The sequence below is a fragment of the Electrona antarctica genome, assembly GCF_951216825.1.
Source record: "Electrona antarctica genome assembly, chromosome: 16".
Lineage (NCBI taxonomy): Eukaryota > Metazoa > Chordata > Actinopteri > Myctophiformes > Myctophidae > Electrona > Electrona antarctica.
Window position 1 is genome coordinate 18,525,529 of NC_136797.1, and position 24,018 is coordinate 18,549,546.

General features: G+C 42.7%; 1 protein-coding gene and 1 long non-coding RNA gene across 2 annotated transcripts in view; one reads left to right on the forward strand and one right to left on the reverse strand.

Moving 5' to 3' along the window:
• Positions 1-24,018, forward strand: part of LOC306939615 — a 40,295-nt gene that overhangs the window by 14,738 nt on the left and 1,539 nt on the right. The window lies entirely within an intron of this gene.
• LOC306940247 (glutamate--cysteine ligase catalytic subunit-like) lies at positions 9,123-11,009 on the reverse strand (the record flags this gene model as incomplete). Its single annotated transcript, XM_079525269.1, has 1 exon — positions 9,123-11,009. The coding sequence occupies one exon, from the start codon at positions 11,007-11,009 to the stop codon at positions 9,123-9,125; it is 1,887 nt and encodes a 628-aa protein (XP_079381395.1).

Sequence of the window (24,018 nt, forward strand, 5' to 3'; positions counted from 1 at the left end):
TGGACCGCAGCCAAGAAATGAGTGCAAAGTAAACCCTCCGTCCAATCAAAACCAAGTAGCCTATTATTCATGGCCATGATATAATGTCAATTTAATGAACTGCTTCTTGCTGTTATTGTTTCCCACGTCAACCGTCTCCCGTAGTTACTGTTGCATAGAGCGCAACTAGTGTCTAGCAATTATTGACCCAACAACAATCCTGTTGACACCATTCAGGGAAGCCATCTTGTCCTTGTCCTGTGGTAAATAAAGCATGTTTATTATACCTCAGTAAAGTGCACCATGAAGTGTGACTAGATAGAGCCGAGACAGAGGCCAGGAAGTACACAGTAAAACACTTAAGTCTTGAGAGTGCACAAATGTAGCCAAGGACACCTGTAGTCCCTTTGGCTCCATTAGGCAGATCTTATGGTTTGAAATGTGTAGAGTACTATGTTGCAGAGTCATGTGTAATAAAAGTAAAAAAAAGTTCACGCTAGTCATAGCATTATTTGTAATATGAAGCCGCTTATACAACCTGCTCACACTGCAGATTATATCTGCAGTGTGAGCAGGTTATAAGCGGCTTCGTATTACAAATAATGTTATGACTAGCGTGAACTAATTTGGAAAATGTGGTGTTGAGAGTTTTGAACAGGTAAGATGTGTTACAAATTCAAATAGTGTGCCTGCCTAGAGAGATGAGCTGAGTCGATGTGTTTCATGTAATCCTCCGTTTTCCAAGGTGATGACCATTTTGTTTGAGAAGGGAACCATTATGCTGTCAGGAGTAAACAACATGTGCTTGTTCTAGACACAGTGAAATCCTCATCCTCGACTTGCGATAGTTAAATTAACCCATTAAGACCTGAGTCCAATTCTATACAAATACCTTCTAAACCAGTAGTTTTCTTCAAACATATAAGGACCCCCAAAATGATATGTTTTTAGCCGTGGACCCAATCATCTGAACATTAAAAAAATATTCAAATTGTTTCAAAAATAGCAGATATAGCGCTCGGGTGGCGCAGTGGTAAAGTACGGAGGTTGTGGGTTCAAATCCACCGTGGTGCATCCGGCTTTGTCAAGCATCTTACACGAACGTAATTTGCCTGTGTCCCCGTTCAGGGGAGGGAAGTCGGGCAGGGAGGGTAATATTGGTCATCGCACATACTCCTGCAGGCTGGGGCGGCACCTGCCAGCGGGGATGTTGGCCGGGAGGAGTAGGACGAAGGCTCTATGTCCTCCTGGTGGGGGCTCCTCACTGGCAGGTGAGTCAGTAGGCTACGACAGCATGCAGAGTAGGACGAAGGCTCTATGTCCTCCTGGTGGGGGCTCCTCACTGGCAGGTGAGTCAGTAGGCTACGACAGCAGTGACAACGCAGAAATGTGTGTGGGGAGGAACCTATTGGCATAACGACTAAATTGGGGAAGAAAAAGTAAAAAGAAAAAGAAAGTTAACCCTGGACCAGCGGATTCGACCGTTATCTCTGTATTGAATAGGCGAAATCATCCGTTATCAGCACCTTCAAATAGGGCCAATATGGCCATACTGGCATACTCACCCTTGGCTGAACATGGTGGACGTGTCATTTCCAACTATTGTCAGCGCATGGAAACTAGGGGCTACTAATATATACTATTCTCTGCCTATCGGGACGTAACTCGGACGGCGCTGAGTCGGGTCTGATGGCCGTCGCAACGCTCGGCACGGCGACTCGCTCGGCTATAGCGCCTCGCTCGGCGGTGCCTCACGTGGCTCACCGCGCACCTCCGTCAGGACATCAGTGATAATGACAATAGGTGATAATGACATACTGAAACAGTGAGTATGCCAGTATGGCCATATTGGCCCTATTCGCCTATTCAATACAGAGATAACAGCCTGGGCTCATCCGGTCTATACATGGCATGCCCTTCAGCAAGACACTTAACCCCTCCCCACTGAGAACTCGTTAGTGCCCTTCGCTCACTGTGTGCATGTTAATGTACTTAATGTACTAATTTGTCACCAACACCTATGTATGACAGTGGTTATCAACCATTTCATGTCAAGGACTCTGTCAAGGAGAACCCCCCCCCCCCCCCCTCTCTCTCTCTCTCTCTCTCTACCTATTTACTATCACATCTATCCATCATCCATCCACCCATCCATCAGCCATCCATCCATCCATCCATCCGTCTTGAATGTGATTTCAAGTCCCTCCTAGCCATGAGCTATTAAGTGTGGCTTGATTGACCTAAATAGTTTTAAATTGAGATTTGGGGAGAGGACAGATTCTCCAGGTCACAGGCTTTTAGTCCTCCTCAGACAGCCAAATAGTCCACTTTCCAGAACATTATGTGCAGTGGTGGAGAAAGTACTCACATTTGTTACCTAAATAAAAGTAACAATACTGCAATATAGAAATACTCTGTTACAAGTACAAGTCCAGAATTCAACATTTACTTACAAAAGTATTGGCTGGAAAAAGTACAGTATTTTGTAAAAAGTACAGTATTTGGATCCGCGATGTAGTGCAGTAGAAGTTAAAAGTATTGGAAATTGGAAATACTCAAGTAAACAACAAATACGTAATAAATTGTACAGTACTTAAGTAAATGTACTTGGTTACTTTACACCACTGATTATGTGATAATCGGATAGCACAGGACATGTGGTCTTCAAAAGGAATTAATAAATGCAGTATATCACTTGTTGGAGAATGGTACATTAGCCAGCAAAGTAGGTGCACTGAGGACACAATGTCTGATTTCACATTGATTCGTAGGCTCTTCACGCTATGCTGTGCAGTGTAAGAACCAATCTAGGCTATTTATTACTTGTATGCCTTTGTTGACAACCGTGGCTCGACGCATTGTGTTACTGTCCTTCCGTTCGTCCATTAATTCCAGCATTGAGAACAATTAACATGATGACAATGTCTTAACAAATGTTCCTCTTGGACTCAAGGATGACATGTCTCTCTGATTCTTGTGAACGCGAGAATGAGGGAAGTTCATGAGATGTGGTACAAACATCCACCTGTCTTGGACTCAAGGATGAACTGATGCTGTTGCTATTGTTGCTATTATTATTATCTTTTATTTCATCTCTTTACTTTCTTTTTTGTGTTGTCTGCAGCTGGGAAGAGAGCGTGGGTGGGTGGGAGAGTTGGCAGACATGCAGGGAAGGAGGGGTACAGTATATATCATGTACTGTATGTGTATACAGTATGTATGTGTCTGCATGATTAATGACCTTTCATTTTATGGCGAAAAACATTCCTAGAAACCCAAAACAGGCTAACGGGTTAAAAATAGGTGGTCAAAGTGGTCAAGGTCACTGTGACCTCATGTCTGTCACCTGTTCTTGGTGAATGCAATATCTCTGGAACAAAGTATTCATTCATTATGAGTTTAGACATACATGGATGTGAAATGCAAATTTTAATTGGCATGAGCCGCAGAGTCATACGGTACATTTGTGATGCTGTATTTCTATTTGTTTGTTTATCTGTTGGGACAGTGCAAAATCCAATTGTCAATTAAGACCCTTGGGGTAAACATTTGACTTAGGTTTGCACTTGAGCATGTACTTTCTACCCTTCTCTCTTTCGTCTCCTCTTTGCCAGAAATTAGGATTTGTTCTGGTTTCAGTGAGTGCTCCATATCTCTTCCTGCCCTCTTTCTTTCTCCTTCCACTGTAAGACCCAGTTGAAGCTGAGATCCTGCAGGAAGCTTAGCAGGGAGGCTTGAGAGACTTGTTCAGCTGTACGTGAGGGTTACAGTTACAACAGCAGCAGGCTCTCTACCAGGCAGCACGCTTAAGCCATCCTTGGTGAATTAGTTTTTATTGTCTTTGTGGAGAATGGGATTTTACAGTATGGATCAAAGGCTAATGAATGCCAACCAAAGAGGAGAGACAGCTGGAGAGAGCAAGGAAACGTACAGGTTTCTGCCTTCCCCCCCCCCCTTCCTATCTCCCTCTTGTTAAGCTTACATGCAGGGAAACAAAACGTAATGTAGCTTGTAAATGATGAGAGGAATCGATAGAACTACGGACGGAGGTTACATGGGAGGCTGTATATTTTAGCTAATTCATGATCCCATGCAGCCACCACAGCCCTTTAATTAGTTTATTCATTTCTAAATTCAGACTGAGAGATTTAAGACCACTCTCCGCCGCCTGCTTCTCTGACCTAAATGGAATAAATGAGAGGGATTAGTTCTCAGCACAACCCTTAGCTTGAGTCCTAAACAAATCCAAACAGCGCTCTCAGCGAGAAATTATTCCTCCCACGGGACAGACAGCACAGCAACTTTTACAACGTTATTTATATAGCACATTTGGATGAAATGTGCTTGGTCTAGATGCAGTTGGATTGAGTGCTTGATTGACAACATATATCTGATTCTTACACACAATTAAGGCCTTATTGAATTTCTTTCACAGCAGCGAAATACGTCCTCAATCTCACTGTTTTGGTTTTCAAACTGTAAGCAATCAAATGTGTTCATCATTCTGATCTTAAAGGACCACTTCACCACTTTTCAACCTCTCTTCATATAATAGGTCCTCGCTAATAATCATGATAAAATGGCACGATTTCTTTCTACTCAGTCTGTGTCTCATAGGAGGGCTGTGGGGCAGTTTAGAAACCGTCCTCCAGTGACATCATTAGGCAGATTTTTTTTTTAAACAAGATTTGTTTACAAAAATAGATTTAGATTTTCATTATCGTGAGAACGATGGCTTCCATTTTCGCATTGCAACTTTTCAGGACTAGAAAGCCTGCAGTTTCTATTAGCTTGGATTCCCCATCAATGATGTCACTGGAGGACGGTTTCTGAACTGCCCACAGCCCTCCTATGAGACACAGACCGAGTAGAAAAAAATTGCATGATTATTAGTGAGGACCTATAATATGAAGATAGGTTGAAAAGTGGTGAAGTGGTCCTTTAAGAGGTCCTGTGGCATTCAAACATGTCGATGACATTCAAAGGCTTGTCATTCTGTGCTGTTTTTCCACCTTGACTAAACTGTTTACAGTTTCCTTATCCGTGTCTTTGTCTGAATGTTTGGTGTGAATTTATTTTGGTGTGATGCTGTTTTCTTTTTTGCTTGTGTGTTTGTGTGCGCGTGCACGCTTTTCTGTGCAGCTGTCGCTGTAGTTACACTGATGGATTGAGCTATAAATCGTTTGCGGCCTCAACCCTTCTCCTCCCTTCCACCTACCGCCTGCATTGATTTATTTAGAGAATCCATCTTCAGGACGTAGTCTATGCATATTGATGGCATTCAGTCTCATCCCCTAATTGACTTTTACTGTATTCTTTCACAGTCACATACTGTGTTTGCATCCTCCAACAAACACATGCACGCACGGTCGCACACACGCACAGTCACACTACACACACACACACGCACGCACACATGCATGCACACACATGCACACCAAGTTGCTTCTGTGGAATATTAAATAAGTTGTTGTTCATGTCAGATGCATCTAGGTGTGTCCATGTGTTCGTATTAGTATGTGGATACACACTCAAATGCGTACACGCATATATGAACAATAATCTGTGTTTGCGTCCATGTGTGATGTATGCACCGTTAAGTGTATATAGCTGTGCATGTCAACACCAACATCTGACTGATAACTGCAGAAAGGGGCACACTGTGGAGCGCCTATCTCCACCAGGGGCTGTGTAAGCGGCAGAATGTGACATTGCAGGGATAATGTGTTTTTAGATTAGATTAGGTGTGTTAAATTGGAGCGTAAAGCTGTTGGACTATATGCTAGTGGCATTGTTTGAGTAACAGAGTTCAAAGAGTGGCAGAACGAATGCAGTAGTTTGTTGTTGCATCATTGAATGGTAGAAATTATATTATTGCATGCAACAATGTTACGCAATGTTCTTCTCCATTGCATGATCAAGTACCAGGAAACTTGTCTCAATACTAATGCTTGCACTGTGCTGTATGCTATATGTAATAATTCAATTCTGTATTGATTTGGAGTTCACTGGTTCACATGACTTCTGTTAGCATAGTGGAGTATGGGCATCCAAATACAATTAAGACACGCAAACGCGGGAAGTGAACGCAGCTCGTGAATTGCAACAGCAACAATTAGCGCAGTTAGCTGTGTGTGTGTGTCTAAAACCACACTGTGCCCTCTGGTGGAGGTGTCACACCGTGTCACACAGACAGACATGTTCTGCCTGGCTTCCATAGTAAGGGCTCATTCCGTTTGACTCTGTGTTGTTTAGAATACAATGTGGGTTCAGTCAGATTGTGTTTTCACGATCGTAGGCATTATTTGTAAAATAGTTAAGTTAAGCCAACTGTTATGGAAGAATATAAAAAATATGTATGATGAAAATTGTATAACATTCGTGTTACAGTATGTCTAGCGCCACTATGCTGCCGATTTGAAAAATATGTGGGAAATTACTTCTTTAGCCTACTGGTGCACAAGACCTTAACTTTGATCTGTGTTGTATAGTTTACGAGATTAGCTCCAGGCACACAGACAGACAGGGGGTGAAAACTTACCCCACCCTTAAGGTGTGTTGCCACCGCAAGATAAAATTGTTTGAGCAGAGCGATTGCATATACAAAGTCAATGCAAAGGGGCGACGTGAACGAAGCGTTCAGTTCCTCTCACATTAACTAGCAACATTGACCCCTAAGTGAAGTGATTCAAGCGGCTAGAATGATATTTCATCTTGAGGTGGGAACGCACAGTTAAGCCTGGCAGATATGTGATAGTCTTAGAGTGTCTCTGCGGAAGACTTCAGCCTGATTAATATCGCTATAAATTGTCATGTGACGTGTCACTCGACTAACACTTTTTTCTTGAAAATGTGTTCATGCTGCTATACGCCGTACGGCACTCTGAGTTGAATTCCTGACTTCCATGATGTAACCTAATACTCCAGCGTTATTGATGTGTGTCGGCCTCGGCACCCTGCCTTCCCTCTCCTGTGGCGGGGTGGTGATGCAAGCACGGCTGTCTAATTGATTGGACTGTGTGTCTGCCATGCTGTGTGCCATCCTCAGTCCCATGTGGCCGTTCCTAAAAATGCCTTCAAAATCCTGACCCACGTTTTCTGAAATACTTCAAATATTTATATAGCAGAATCAATTTTTTGGCTTCCAGCCCAGACACAAGGGGCCCAGATCTTCAGAGAACCTGTCATCACAATAGCAGGTATAGCTCCCTAAGCAAAGTCTCAGAGAGAGACCTCGGGCAGCCTAATTTAACACTGACTGTGACACAGCTCAGCCCGCTAATGAATGCCTTTAGTGACATATTCCACAACGTATAGCCTACTGCAGACACACTGTCACTCACAAAGTCTGTCACTTTCTCTGAACCCTGGTATGCAGAATCACGCACGCACGCACGCACGCACACGCACACGCGCACACACACACACGGATATCAAAATGGTACATACACCGGTACGTGAGTTTTGGATAAAATCTGGAGAAGTAGTACCAAATGTGTGTTTTGAAGAAGATGAAAAATTAAATGAAAACGATTAACATACCAATAAGACGCCCTGAGGACGAGAAGGCGTGATGTCACACGGCGGGACCGACTGACCGACCGACTTACGGGAAATGCAGGTTTTCATTAGGCTAGGTTTTCATAGTAAACTGCGACCTATGGTAATGGTCGCAATAAATCCAGAGTGGAAGTGAAAGTGTGACGTCACTACCTGCACCCAAGCAGCGATCATTGCAGTCTCCATAGGGCTCTCTGTCTCCACCTCAATGGCACTCCACTGACTCATTCATTTTCTCGCACCGCCATTAATTCAAACACCAAGGTCAACTGGGCTATTAGCCAACCATGAGTGGATGGAACAGTTTAATCATTTTAGACTTGACTGTCACAGAGGCAGAGGCGGGCGGGACGGGTGGGGAGTGGCAGAGAGGGGGCAGAGAGGATCATCTGGTGACCACTAGTGTTGCCGTATTTATAAGCGACTTTGGCCTTGTTTTTCTGTAATGTTACTTGTAAATATTGGTGGGTGCGGGTTGTTGGTTTTTTGGGGGGCTTGTTTCTAAAGTGGCTATTTGCTTGCTTCCTAAATGTTGTTTAAACGAGTGGTTCTCAAACATTTTCATATCTATGGCCCCTCAATATGTAATTGTCCGCGTATTCCCATCTGAAAACATTTTGTGCCAGACTGCCAGGGACCCCCGTAGCTGATGTTGTTAAAATGTTATATATTTCACATTTTTCTTTTGAAAATAGTTTATCTACCAGCCCCAGATAGATTTATGCCTCTTTTCTGGATCTCTTGACACATAAACATCATCATCTTCTTTTTTGCCCCCCTAAAGATAATAGATGTGTTAAAATTACTCTTTTGTTATTTTATATCTGAGCTGTTGGTTTATTTGACAAGGTGGCCTTTTACTGTATACCTTGTCCTTGTGAAATAAAGGACGGTTTAATTAGTTTGAATACTAAAAAAAACCTTTAACACACTCAAGTATATATTTTAGAAAGACCGATACGGGTCGAAACGTATGTCCTGCCTGCTGTGATTGTGAATAAATTTACCTGGAGCGTTACAAAGTGAGTTGTGAGCCCTTGCTTTTGTTTAAGCACAGCAAAGCAAACAATTCTCTGTAAAATGCGAAAGGACTTTTACAAAATGCCCAAGAAAGCATTATCTGCGACCAAAATACATAATTTTACCGTAATTCATTAATATTTCGAAGAGTGGAACACAGTATTTACAGTACAAGATTAAAAACAAGCTATTGTACAACTGTACTACATTGCATATAATTATTGTACATCCACTATCTCTATGCATGCCACTAGCCTGGAATCCAGACTGATACACTTGGAGGATATTTGTTCCCCACTTCGCTGCCGAACGGATAGAACCAGTTTGAATTCCAGGGTAGTGTGACACCACTGTACGATGAAGTATAATATAGGGTTAAGCAGACTAACCGGAAAGACGCCCTGTGGGCGAGAAGCGACCTTGCCCTTTAAATTAAAACAGTATTGTTTTTAATATTACATTTTTCGATTAATCAAAAAAGTAATCGATAACATAATCATTAAGAACATGATCGATAGTTGCAGCCCTATTATATTTAGATCTTTATGTGCATGAAACATTTCTCATGTGAATCTGTTGACCGGGTCTCCAACCAATTCGGGACATCTCTCCTCTCCCTTCGCAATCCTGTCACACTTCCTCAGTAAGTCATAGTTGATCTTGTCAGTTATAACACTGTCCTGCTCATACTGGGGATGCTCTGCCACAAACTCTCTCATCCACTTCGCCATCGTCATCAGCTCACCGGAGGCACGTTTCTTTATGAGCTTCTGGTAATTCAGAATGGTGCTCTTGGTGTCGACGTCCACTTCTGTGTTTTCCAGGTAGCTGTTGACGACCGGGATAAGCCCTTGAAAGACCCCCTCCTTCCCGTTGATGATTGTGTCTATACTCATCAGTGTGTACTCCTCGCAACCATCAATCTCCAGGCCGTTCTGAGTAGAGGAGGTGTCGTCAAGTGGGTAGCAACCTTTGAAGATGTCTTTTCGGAAGTAAAACATGCCCTCCTGCACGGCATTTCTTTTCTGTGCAACCTTCATGTTTTCGTCAACCTTTGACAAGGGGATCAGGAAGTCCAGTTTGTAGTACAGGATCACTCTGGTCAGCAGGACGACAAACACCACATATGCAGCGTTTTCAAAATCGGTGAGTTGAACCTCCATGGGGCGGAACTCGACCCTCCAGCCAATGTCTGAATTTGGAGGCGGCGGTTTGAACCTCAGTGTCTGCCAGTTGGTCGACTGTATATTTTCAAAGTGATCGGACTCGTTTTCATCGTCCAGGTTGATTTTCCCCTCAAAGAGCGAGAGGGGATCCCGGATGAAAAGGTGAGCTATGTGTTGGGCCAGCAGCTTGTCGATCCCTGCTGCTAGAAGTTGTCTGTTGATCTCCTCGTCTATTGTGAGATGAATATCGTTGTACTTCTCACCACAGCTGGACAGGTAGCTGTCAATTGAGTCATATCTCGATTTGAAGATTCGGTACTTGTTGTCCTTCAGAGGCTTCAGCCCCCGCTCTTCCTGTGTCCTGTCGTCCACAGAGGCAGAAATAACCCCCCAGCGACAGTCAATGTCTGACACGTAGCCTCTGTAGAAGGGCGAGGCGGCACTCAAAGCCATCAATATGGGGCAGAATGGTGCTAGTTGGTCATAAAGGTACCTTGCTTCGTCAATGCTGCAGGCTTGGAATGTCATCTGAAGGCAGCAGTTGCCCATTCCAAAGCCCATAGCGTCCATGTAGATGTGGTCTGGGAGAGCTGCGCTGGCTGACTCCCCGTCATCTTCGGGATACGTTTCCACAAATGGTGACGGGGTGTTTTTGTCCTTAAATATTGGCACGTTGATCACTACTTTCTCGTCTCTTCTGTGACGTATGTTCCTGGTAAGGGTACCAAATCTTGGATGTCTACATATGGCCTCGTCTGGGAAAAACAGCGACTTCGACACACCCGTTTCGACAGGAGTTGGCTGGTGGTCTGGCCGAGTGAACCCTGGGCAGCCAAGCCTTGGAAATGAGGTGATGGTGCAAACCGTTTGATTGGCGTTTAGAACCGATGAGGCCTCTCTTCGTCTCTTCCCCATGTTATCCTCTACCATGTTGAACTCCAACATGGTCCCACCATAGGGCTGTCCGGGGGTCCCTTCGAGCATGTAGCTGGCATATTCTGGACTCCAGTGGGTTGGATGGTTGGGTTTTGTCTTTTCCCCTTTCTCTTGAAGCGTGTCCAGAACATCTCCTGCAATCAGAAGAAGGCAGACCTTTTCATTATTTTCGTCCATTTCAATCAACATGTACTCCACCTCATCACCCCATTTCAAAACGTCCTTTTGACGATCCTTAACTTTATTATAGATGTTGAGAAACTGGATGATGCCATGTTTCTTGACATGGTCTGCATGTTTCTTGCATTCTTCCCAATTCAGCGGTGAGCCTTGAGACAGCAAGCCCATTCAAACGTGCAGTGAACTGACGTATGCTCTGAACTGGTATTCCCATGAATAATACTGAGATGGAGAAGTGAGTTGATGTTGGGTCTGGTCCAGTTCTTCCCTGCAGTTGACCTATGTCTCAAAAGAACAACGATACAGGTTATTCCGCTGACATCGTGGAATTTCTTTATAAGTGTATTGAAGTAACGTGACCATCTATGACGACATGGGATTTCTAAATTTAGTACATTGTAGTACCACAAACGTCTAAATAGATTCTGGGAAAATGAGATCCCTAGATCCTAGATCCCGATATGGGCATAAGAACCCCATATATGGGCATGGATACTTAGGAAAGAGATGTCTGGAGCACTTGATCAAGTGGCCATACCTGTATTTGGTGATTTGGGCTGAGCGTAATTCTGTTGCATAAATACAAAAAAGCATCTTCATAACGACAAAGTATACAGTATACTGTATATAAAAGAAAGAAAAAAAAACATGTCACGGACACCTTCCATGGATTCATGATAACCATTGAGGAATGTCCAAAAACAGATGTTTGGCCCGTCAAGGATTGCAAATGTTATGTTAAGGTCTTTCTAAGAATGGCTACTGAACAGCCGTTCACAATTCTCAATTTTGAAATGTCATGCTATAGTAGACAGAGCTACGGGTGGCCAGAGCAGGCCATCCTACCTGAGAGCAGTATCCAAAGTAAGAATTGTTCGTGTGTTGTTTAACTTCCCAGAAAAAGAGAATAATAAGACAGCTGCCAGATACTTTAACACCCAGGGCAATACCATGTCACTTTAACATTTGGTGACAATGTAGGTATAGTATAGGCGTATATTTCCACATGGTAGCTCGGTCACAATACTGTGGCTTTCCAGAAAAAAGGCTACTGACAGCATGCCCAAACTGTCAAGGTACATGTATTGTTGTGTTGGCCTTTTATTTGCCCCATATGGCATGGCGTTGGGGAGCCCAGCAGCAGGTTGGTTGCCCAGTCTGATGAGTGATTTTTCGGTGAGACGTTCCAGGCCAGAGCAGAGTAAATCAGAGTTAAAGTAGGACTCTGCCACGGTCACAGCACACAAGGTCACCCCAATGCAGTTTATTTGCAGACAAAGAACAGTGAATTCTGGCAGCTCTATACACACTTCCCGCGGAATCCCGCCTCTCTCTCCCCCCAATGATTTTTACATCTCACTCAGCCTCTCTTACATCTCTGAATTGCTCAAACATGGTTAAAGTTTGAATTATTCTTTGTTGCAGAGTTATATTTGTTTGACTATATATAGTTTGATGCTTGATTCAAGTTCATTGATAATTGATTGTTGACTCCATAGACAGGAGCAACTACCAGCTGTGGGGTGTGGGGAACATGCCAACAGTGTGAGGGATTGTTTAGAGTACTCTGATTTATCATTGTTTATATAATGTGGATAATTGGTTGAATAATATGTGACACTTTAATGTGTTCGTGAAACTTGATGTCTCTGGACATTAAGAAGTAACTGGTTTAATATTGTGGAAATAATTCAGATTGGTATGATTAGCCTTTATAAGTAGGGAGGCCTCCCACTGCCACTCAGTCAAGGTAGGATTGTGGAGGTGGAAGGATCTAGACTAGGACCTCCAGTAAAGGGTAAAATACTCTTCTCGGTTGTGGGAACAACATATCCAATGATGAGGACCCCAGGCCCAAAGATGTCCCCCTGGCAACTGTTTCAACTTTGGTTCAGCCTACATGTAAAAGTGCCCAAAGTTGAAGGGCAGAGCTTCAACTTCAGCTACCCAGTACCCAAGGTTGAAGCCCTTCAACTTTGGGCAGATCTACAAGCTCGTAGTGCGGCACCGAGTGCCACGCTACGAGCTTGTAGATCTGCTATTTTTCAGTGGGGTACATTTAATCACTGGTCCTGGGTCAATCCAAGGGCCTACCACTCCACTCTCTTGATATGTTGTTCCCCAACTCTTGGAGAGTATTTAGGCCTTTTACTGGAGGTCCCAGCCCCTAAAATGACCCCAGGAGGAAGTGTTGGCCTTTACTGAATTGCTTCAGTTTGAGTTCATTTGAGCACCTAAATTCAGATTTGGGCACCGTAGCATGTGGTTTTTAAGTGGTGGGCCTCGGGTCATCCTAAGGGCTAGAACAGGGGTGCCCACACATTTATGACGTGAGATCTACTTTCAAAATGACCAGCTCAACAAGATCTACCCACTGAAAAAATAGTGGGTGTACCATTGCTGAAAATAGTTTAAATATATAATGTACCTGGGGGGCTTTGGAATAGGGAGAAAATATGACAGGCAGTTTGCTGTCATATTTCCTCCCCGTATTTAACTTAAACGCCCAATGCATTCTCAATGGCAATAGCACAAACTTTGGCATGCTACTAGTCCTACATACTTACACCTAGAAACCCCATTCAAACCTATTTAGGTTCATCTTACGGTGGACATGTTTGCCTGAAAAGAAATCTTTGAAATGTTTCATAGTTTTAGAAATATAGTGCTTTCAAATTTGAGTAATGTATAATGGGGCTCAATGGCAGCTCTATGGCAGCTCTATGGCGTCAAAAAATTACTTTCACCTAGAAACTCTAATCACACATTTTATAATTCAGCTTACTGTGGAGACACATGCTGGAACTTTTTACTTTGAAATGATTTGTAGTTTCTGAGTTATTTAACTTAAACGCCCAATGCATTCTCAATGGCAATAGCACAAACTTTGGCATGCTACTAGTCCTACAATGTAGGACTTTCCCTGGACCTTAGGGAAAGGCCTACATACTCTCCAAGAGTTGGGAAAGAACATATCAAGAGAGTGGAGTGGTAGGCCCTTGGATTGACCAGTGGATGCAATGTACCCCACTTTGAGGTGTCACATTTTAGGCCTAGATTTAGGTTAGGATTGAACCAGTCACATTGTAGCCATACAAAGGCCTGGGGTTCCCAGATTGTAAAATGTTGTTCCTCCATCTTGGGAGAGTATGTAGGCCTTTCACTGGACCTCCTAGCCACTAAGATGACCACAGGCCCACCACTTTAAGACCACATGTTAGGGTGCCCAAATCTGAAGTTAGGTGGTCAAATTAACTGAAACTGAAGCAATTCAGTAAAGGTCAACGCTTCCTCATGGGGTCATTTTAGGGCCTAGGACCTCCAGTAAAGGGTAAAATACTCTTCTTGGTTGTGGGAACAACATATCCAACAATGAGGACCCCATGTCCAAAGATGTCCCCCTTGCAACTGTTTCAACTTTGGGTCAGCCTACATGTAAAAGTGCCCAAAGTTGAGGGGCAGAGCTTCAACTTCAGCTACCCAGTACCCAAGGTTGAAGCCCTTCAACTTTGGGCAGATCTACCTGTGGTACTCTCGTTAAATATGTTAATGATGAATTGTTGGATGTTTTCAAATGGTTTCAATTGAATAAGCTTACTCTCAATATAAAAAAATGCAACTTCATGATTTTTAGCAATATTAACAAAACATTTCCCAAAGAAAAACCTAAAATTGTAATCAATGGCTCTGAAATTTACCAGGTTCCACATACTAAATTCTTGGGTGTCATTATAGACGAACATTTAAATTGGAAACAACATATTGATACTGTATGTATGAAGTCTATGAAGATGCTTGGTATATTGAGAAAAATCTGCCCTTTTGTTCTTCCTTCATGTCACTTAACACTCTATTATAGCTTAATTTTCCCTCATATTAATTACTGTAATATTGTCTGGGCTGCTACATATTCAACACATCTCTCTAAATTACTGATCATTCAAAAAAGGTTTCTGAGAATGATTTCACATTCAAATCGGTATGAGCCGTCTGCCCCGCTCTTTATCAAATATTCACTATTACCCACTGACAAAGTAAACGTTTTTCAGACCTGTTTATTTATGTTTAAATTCAAAAAATGCATACAAGACATTCCCTCTTCTTTTCACAATTTTTTCCGTGTTACTTCTGACATTCACTCCTACCCCACAAGGCAAAGAGATGATTTTGAATTACCTTTTTGTCGTACTTCAAAACATCAATCTTTCATCAAATTTAGAGGCCCTCATCTTTGGAATTCCCTAGATGCTTCACTTAAATCCTCATTATCCCTGTCAATATTCAAAAAACATCTAAAGAAATATCTTATGTCTTCCTCTCTGTAGATTACATGATTTACTTTTATGTGTTATATTTTCTTTTGTATGTTTGTTGTTTTGTTTATTTCCCTTTTTTGTGCAGTCTGTTGTTTTTTATTTCTTTATTGCACATCTGCCCCCCTTTGCCAAACCTCTTAGACTTTTGTATTGTTCTTAATTGAACTTTTAATCTGTTTTAAATCAATTGACCTCATACAGGAAAGGATTCCAAATAAGCCAGCTGGCTTCTTCCTTTCCTTGCATTGTATTTTTGTTTTTTGATATGTATTGTCTATCTTTTGTACTACATGCTAAATAAATAAACCTAAACCTAAACCTAAATCTACAAGCTCGTAGTGCGGCACCGAGTGCCACGCTACGAGCTTGTAGATCTTCAGTTGGGTACATTTAATCACTGGTCCTGGGTCAATCGAAGGGCCTACCACTCCACTCTCTTGATATGTTGTTCCCCAACTCTTGGAGAGTATTTAGGCCTTTTACTGGAGGTCCCAGCCCCTAAAATGACCCCAGGAGGAAGTGTTGACCTTTACTGAATTGCTTCAGTTTGAGTTCATTTGAGCACCTAAATTCAGATTTGGGCACGGTAGCATGTGGTTTTTAAGTGGTGGGCCTCAGGTCATCCTAGGGGCTAGATTCAGCCATCTAGATATATTATAGAGTCCAGTTAGCTGTAAATACATTTGTTCTTCAATCTTCATGAATGGTGTTTAAAAGAAAGGTGAATAAAGAAACCGCATCTCTGCATCACGGATCGCCTGGAGATTTTTCTGTATCGTTTCCAGTTCTTGGCTGTTTTTTCCTACCTGTCCTGAGCCTTTTATTTCGGCAAACACTACCCACACTATAAGTCAAAGTGTGACATTTCTCCATATCACTCCCTTCCTTCCTGACAGGCTGCCTAAGTTCGTATGATTTACTATGCACCTCCTTTCTCTCCCCTTCCTGTCACCATGCCACTGTGGCACACACCTATTTATCATTTTGTGAACAGTTTCTCTTTGCTTCAAGTCTTCTACTTCACCCCAGTCTAACCTTCACTGATTTCTCTCCTCTGTCCCATGTCATCTCTTCTTAATTTGTGCCGTCTTTTCTCTTCCTAATGATATCCACATCTCTTCATCTGTAGCACACAGGCTTTCACGATGTGATGCATTGTGGGCTTGTGGATAGACAATTTTCTTACTACTATTATTATTAATATTATTATTATTATTATTATTATTATTATTATTTAATGCCCAAAGGGCAACCAGACTATAGTTATTGTCACACTTTTTTTATTCTTCTTCCGGAGTAACCTACCTAACATTAACATTACATTCCCATTCATAATGAATGGAAAATCTTACATCATATTGTCTGAGCAAATAGATAAATAAGTGAGGGGCACTCTTATCGTACAGCATAATGATGTAGAATATATAATATTCTACGTCATTATGATGTACGATAAGAGTGCCCCTCACTTCACACAGGTGTGATTTCTTTTTTTAAACCAAAGTGTCAAAGTCTATGGTTATTTTATACATGAAAAGGTTTAATATTTGAACTGGGGACCCCCCACTCTGACAAGCACTTGGAATTGTAGGAGTTGAGGCACATATATATTTCACAAATATTGTGAAACACTGTGAGCCCCCCTCCCCAACACTGTGATCCCCCTGCCTCCCCCCTCATCTAAATGATGTATGGGCAGTTGAAGGAAATTTTGCAGAGACAATATTGTATTGATAGAGTGGTTTATGTATCAAAATCTTTGATCCGATCTGTAAAAACAGCAACACAGGCCTGATTATTGTCCATGACAGAGAAAATATAATACTTTTATGAGCGGTAACATACAGTAGTAGTAAGTACCCGTGTCCAGTTCTAACCCCTGATTAGATGCTATACAGAATGGTATACATGGAGAGATAGTGGGTCAACTGCCTGTTCACTAACCTTTCCATGATTTTCGAAGGCAGAATGAAGATGTATCAGCGCATGCATTCGAGTGAACTGACATTCAAAGTCCTTTCATGGAGGTGTGGGACAGTCACTAGACCATACACTCAGGGTCTGTTAGTTTGAGGGGGAACTGAGTTGGGCAACAGCAGTGATGCAAATTCATAGCCAGCGAGACATGTGAAGTGGCACGGTTATGGTAGTGCAGACAACTGCCACACGCCTCCTTCGGAATATCACCCTAAACACCACCAGTCCCACTAGCATCCCAATGCCAACAGAAAGTGAGTAGGCTACTTATTCACTGGTATGAGTCACTGCAGCATGTCAACCCTCTGACGAGTGGCAGCAATGGACAGAATGTATGCCAGCCGGCAAGGAGGTCTGCCTCTTCTGGGAGGCAACGATCTGATCCGATGCTGGCTAGAAACGGGTTCATCGGATTTTTATATGCATGGGAAGAGCTGCTCAACTGTACCAGAGTTAAAAATGCATCTAAAATGCGACACATTCACAGATGGGTTCAAGTTCAGCAAACTTGTGCATAGTAGTACCAGCCAAATTATTATATTTATGGAATTGAAAAGGCTGCCTCAACTTTCAATTACGCAGTTTGAAAGGGAAATCAAACAGTGAGACACATCTGAAATGGAACTGCAGCATGAGGCTTCTAACTGGTATGAATTCATCACGAACCTATTGACCTGTCCTCTTCTCCCTCTCATTTTCCTCTTTAATATTCCTTCACCTAATTCCTCTGTCCTCTCCCCACCACTCGTCTGATTATCTCCTTTGTCCTTTACTTAATTCTCCTGTCTACTCTCCTATCCTCTCATCTCCTCTCCCACCTCCTCTCGATGCTCTCCTCGCCTCACGTCTGCTGTCTTTTGCCTGTATGTCTGGGAGCTGACGTCCCTATCGCAAGAGAGCAGGTGTGAGAGCCTTTCTTCATCTGGCTCTGTTCCCCAGAAGGAGGATAAGCCTGCGAAATGTCAGGCCTATCTTTAACCTAAATCCCCTTTCCAATCAGCCATTTTGTGGCCCTAGGCCAATGTCATGCAATAAGCATAGGGAACAGAATTACATACTGTACTGTACATCCCCACTCGTTTGCACTGATTCGTCTTTGTCTATTGTTTGGCGCATCTTACTTTGTAGTTTCTCTTCGTGTCCCTCCTCACCATCTCTGGTGTTTTCCCTCTACTGCCTGTTCTACAAGACTGCTCCGCTCATCTGCCTACTCGTTTGCTTGTTTCATCATTATTCTCTCTCTGTCACCGAGTGTGACCCACAGAGAGAGAGAGAGAAGGGGGGGTGGGGGGGAGGAGAGAAATTGTTTCTCAGATGAACTGGGACACCTTTATTCGTTTTTCAGCTGAAGACGATGTGTCCTGGTTAAGTCAAGGCTCTTGAGATATTCCTGACCTCCCTCTCTCTCTCTCTCTCTCTCTCTGCTAGCACGCACGCACGCACGCACGCACGCACGCACGCACGCACGCACGCACGATGGCCTATTAATAACTAATAGTAACATGTATTAACTGCCTCCACAGATTTCTTTACAGTACGGTAGTGTACAGTGTGTTCTCCACCATCTACACACCTTCTGGTACACACACACACACACACACACACACACACACACACACACGATGCACTTTGCAACACGGATGAATGCAAATAATTTATATTGACAATCGGAGAGTAAAACAAATCACACCCGAAGTGAGGGGCGCTATTATCATCGTACATCATCCTCACCGACTTCTTACTGACAGTTGAGAGTTGAAAGCCTCAATGTTTGTGTTCCACAATGTTTGTGTAGGAAAGATTGTGCACACACACTAAAAGCTGGACAGGGGGCGTAGTCGTAGTGCCCCTCAAAAATGAAACACTGTTTGGCACAGGCCCTGTTGCAGGATGAGTGCCATATCACATCCTGCCTGATGGAATAGAAGGCAGGAGGATCTGTAGGCAGTTCCCTGCAGATAGGGCCAACCTTGTTTCCAATATAGAACATTGTACTCTGTTCATTGACCTGAATGGAGAGCACAAGTGAAACAGACGGGAGAGGAGCCATGTATATTAAATATTGTGTATACTTGATCATTATGTTCCTAGAAGTGATGGTATCACTGCTGGCATTGTTTCGGCCTATCTAGGGAGCTGTTGCATTCGAACAGATGCTTCTGCTGGAACGTTCTACAGTATCTACCATACACTGTCACAGTTAATATATCTGCTGCTTTTGCATATCATTTTCTATATAGTTCAGCGGATTCGACCGTTATCTCTGCATTGGAACGGCGAAATCATCCGTTATCAGCACGTTTGAATGGTGCCAAAATGTCCATACTGGCATCCTCACCACATAGCCTGGTCAAGGTTTCCCCCTGGTGTCATTTCTATACTATTGTCGGTGCATGGAACTAGGAGCTACTAATATATACTATTCTCTGCCTATCAGGACGTAACTCGGACGGCGCTGAGTCGGGTCTGGTGGCCTTCGCAACGCTCGGCACGGCGACTCGCTCGGCTAGCGCCTCGCTCGGCGGTGCCTCACGTAGCTCATGGCCACCAGACACGGCGCGCCTCCGTCAGGACATCAGTGATAATGACAATGCTACAATCGCAGATATTAATGACATACTGAACAGTGAGGATGCCAGTATGGACATTTTGGCAATACATGATACCAGTCGAATGGGGTGTATAGTTGCACCGGTACATGCATGCACCGGTTGTACTATTGAATTGAATTAAATTGAGTTGAGTCGAGTTGCCTCTTCACTTCACATGTCCCACTGGAGGAAGTTGTGGAGCAAGGTGTCTTTCACAATTCCTCCGGTCAATGATACAAACATTGGTGGAAGGTTCCCAGTTCGATCTCGGGCTCCCCCAGAGTTACAGTTGGAGGCCACCGATATTGTCCTTTTCTTTTTGCTGAGGTTTGCGTGATCTGCGCAAAAGGACAGTTAACCCATTTTGGCCGGGAACCCCTTTTGGTGTTTTAAACATTGTTATAATTTAGCTATTTAAAAATAGCAGATCTACAAGCTCATAGCGCGCCACCGAGTGGCGCGCTACGAGCTTGTAGGTCTGCTATTTTTGAAAAATCGTGAAAATATTTATTTCAGAAAACTGGAGGATTTAGAAGGATTTTTTTTAATTTTGAGGTCAGGCCTAAATGGGTCAAATGATAAGGGACAATATCGGTGGCACGCAACTGTACTGTGCACCAATGGTAAATGCACCATTTACCATTTACAACAAGCACATGATAACAGGGTCTCCACTGTGACGCCAGTATAGCAAAGGCACACTCAGTTGGCAGTTGGGGAATGCCCAGAGGGTCTGGATCTCCAGGGCTATCATCCACTCATCTGTGTCAGGAACAGGCTTGTATAGTCGTGCAGGAGACGATCCCAAATGGCATCATACACACTCCTGTCAGTACCTGACACAGTGCTGTTCCCCATCCTGTAGCTAAAAGCAATGGAGCTTAAATGAGTCCTGGATTATCAGGTATAGTTACCTTTTAAATAGCAGAAAGAAAGAAGACCCAAACATATCCTCGCAAGAGGTGTGTGTGTGTGTGTGTGTGTGTGTGTGTGTGTGTGTGTGTGTGTGTGTGTGTGTGTGTGTGTGTGTGTGTGTGTGTGTGTGTGTGTGTGTGTGTGTGTGTGTGTGTGTGTGTGTGTGTGTGTGTGTGTGTGTGTGTGTGTGTGAGAACTCTTTATTTGTGTCCACCCAGTTTTAGCAGCAAACTGTTAGTGTGTTAGTGAAGCATTTCAAAATGGACTTGTACGTTTATGTGATTATGCTAATACAGTACAGTAATAAATATTACTGGGACCACTACGGAAGATTTACAGAAACATTTAATATCCAGGAATATAATAATTTTCTGAAATTGCCCATAATTTTGCACATTGCTCATACAGTCTGGTCTGAAGCTGACCTGATAATAACCAATAAATAAAATCCTGTAGGCTATAGCTCTTTATTTCTTCCTCATATAAAGTCTAGACGGTGGCAGTGCCATGCAGGGTTGATGATGTCAGAACAGGCTAGTTCTTCTGCTACCCTAGCCTTTATCACCATGCTCCTCTTCGTCAAAAGATCGCAACCCTATTCTTATTTGTGTCTGCTTCTCCAGCTGTGGACACGCTGAAGTGCTTAGATGGAGACTTCTGCATGGACTTACATCACCCATGATGTAACGAAACATATTAAATGTGAAATGTGATCCATGTCATCAATACTAATTAACATGACATGTAGCATCTGGTAGCGCATCACTTAGTTATGACTAGGGATGTCCCCATCATGTGTTTTTGCTCCCGATGCGATCATTTGATTTTGAGTGTCTGCCGATACCGATTTTTGAGGGGCTCTCCTACAGTATATAGCTTTTGTCCTCACACGTCTCAATATTTGCCATTGACAATGAATTAGGTCAAATTTCCGCCAAATATGACGTAAATTAAACATCAAAACATTAACCTCTTAAACCCCAGGGGGGTCCAGGGGGGAAAATCTAAAATATCGGAGTTGGAACCTGAGACCTTGTCCAGCCCCATTTACCCGCTGTTCATGAGGTGGACAGCCGCTGCCCCCGCGGGTGGGGGCAATGGGGCTCAAGAGGTTTTAAACGCCATTGACAATGAAGGGAACATTTACACCATGTAGACAAGCAAATCGCCTAACCAATCAGATGTCGGTGGGAACGCCAATTAGGGACCACCATTCTTGATGATGATGTACGATGATGTACGATGATGATGATGAAGATGAGCACCCCTCACTTCACACAGGTGTGATTTTTCAAGATCATATCACAATAGTGCAATATGCAAAATCACAGACAATATCCAGTCTAATGTCATGATATGGATATAGGGTTGTCTCGATCATGTTTTTTTTTTTTAAATAACGTGATTAACGTGATTAAACCCACGGGCTTGGGACAACCCTAGTTGTGAGTTATCTACAGTATGACTTCAAATAGTTTATTGTGTGGATGATGGCCCCACTGATTATAAGACTCTTAACCTTACACAGGTTACACAGAAACTTTTGTTCTACTATAGAGTGTCGCAGTCCCGCCTCCTACCCTGGCCCAGGAAATGAAACCCAATGCATTTCCCTCATAGACATTTTTTAAAGTATTTATTTAAAGACGGTTACGCCGCGGACAAAGCCAACTCGAGTCGTGACAACTCATGACAACACAAACAATATTTTGGACCAAACAAATAATTACAAAGAAGAAAAACAACAAAAAAAGTGTTGTAACCTGCCGTTTTTTTCTTCTTTCTAATTATTTGTTTGGTCCAAAATATTGTTTGTGTTGTCATGAGTTGTCACGACTCGAGTTGGCTTTGTCCGCGGCGTAACCGTCTTTAAATAAATACTTTAAAAAATGTCTATGAGGAAAATGCATTGGGTTTCATTTCCTGGGCCAGGGTAGGAGGCGGGACTGCGACGCTCTATATGGAGGATCATCCTCATAGTTTTGTTGTTGTTTAATCAAAAGGAATCCCAAACACTTTTATGTGTGCTATGTTCCACACTTTGAAGTATACACAACATAGAATCTAGTTATTTATTTTACAGCAACTAAAAAAATATAGCCTATTCCTTCTTTCTTGGCTTTGAATTATCCATGCTGTGTTCTACTCTTTGAGATATACAGGTAACACAATCGACTGGCAGTATTTTGGCCATCCAAAACTTTGAATTCATTTTAAAGCACAATCTATGTTTTCTTCACTCTTGGATTTTAATTGTTTGCTCTCTGCTCCCTGTTATTAAAAGTGAATGTGTATCTTTGTCCCTGACCAAGAGCCGTTTTGATTGCACGTGGATAACAATAAGCTCAGAGTTGAGTGATTAAAGCCTTACTCTGCCATGTGAATGCACCGGAAGGCCAATGAAATTTTAACCCATTTAGGCCTGGCGTCGAAATTTGTGTGTTTTTGAAATTTCTCATGTTTCTCTTATCAGTGGTTCTCAATATTTCATGTCAAGGACCCCAAAAATGATATGTAATATGCCGCCGACCCCCCCCCATCTGAAAATATGTGGTTCCAGGGACCTCCCCAGAAGCAAAGATTTGAGTTAAAAACTGAAACTCTGAAGGAATATATATTCAAAGATTTCAGGCACATTTTCACGATTTTTCATAAAATAGCAGACCTACAGAGTGCCGCGCTATGAACTTGTAGATCTACTATTTTTCAATAGCTAAAGTATAACATAATGCTTAAAACATCAAAAGGGGTTCCCGCACAGAATGGGTTAAAAGACAGACGCGCACACGGGGGTAATTAGCGACACTAATGTAGTTGATAGTGGCCACGGGCCAATTATGTTTTTAGATTTATTTTCTATGTTTTATTTTGGAAAGGCAGAAGGCTGCATTATGTTGTGTAACCCGCACAGTGTTTTAATTAGTAACTACTGAGACAGTTTGTGTTTGTGTTTTTTGATAGAAAGGTGTTGTAGGTTGGGTTTATTTGGAAGGTAATTATGACTCTAGGGGAGAGAGGGCCTGCACGGGGAAGCTTGACTCCACCTGTCCCTCAACACACACACAAGCATGAAAGCGAGATGTTGTTTATAGAGCACGACAATTATGAGCACAACATAATCATTATACAGTGGTGGGACTGGGAAGTACTCACATTCTTTAAGTAAAAGTATCAATACTAGTACTGCAATATAGAAATACTTTGTACGAGTAAAAGTCCTGTAATCGAATTTTACTTGAGTAAAGATAGCCTGATGAAGGCCGTATAGCCCAAAACGTTGCTGGTTCCCTATTAAACATTTTCACTCCATTTGAAGACTGCAGCGTGCGAGTGTTTCTTCTTTTGCATGACGTCGGGCACTTGGTTGTCCTTCTCCTA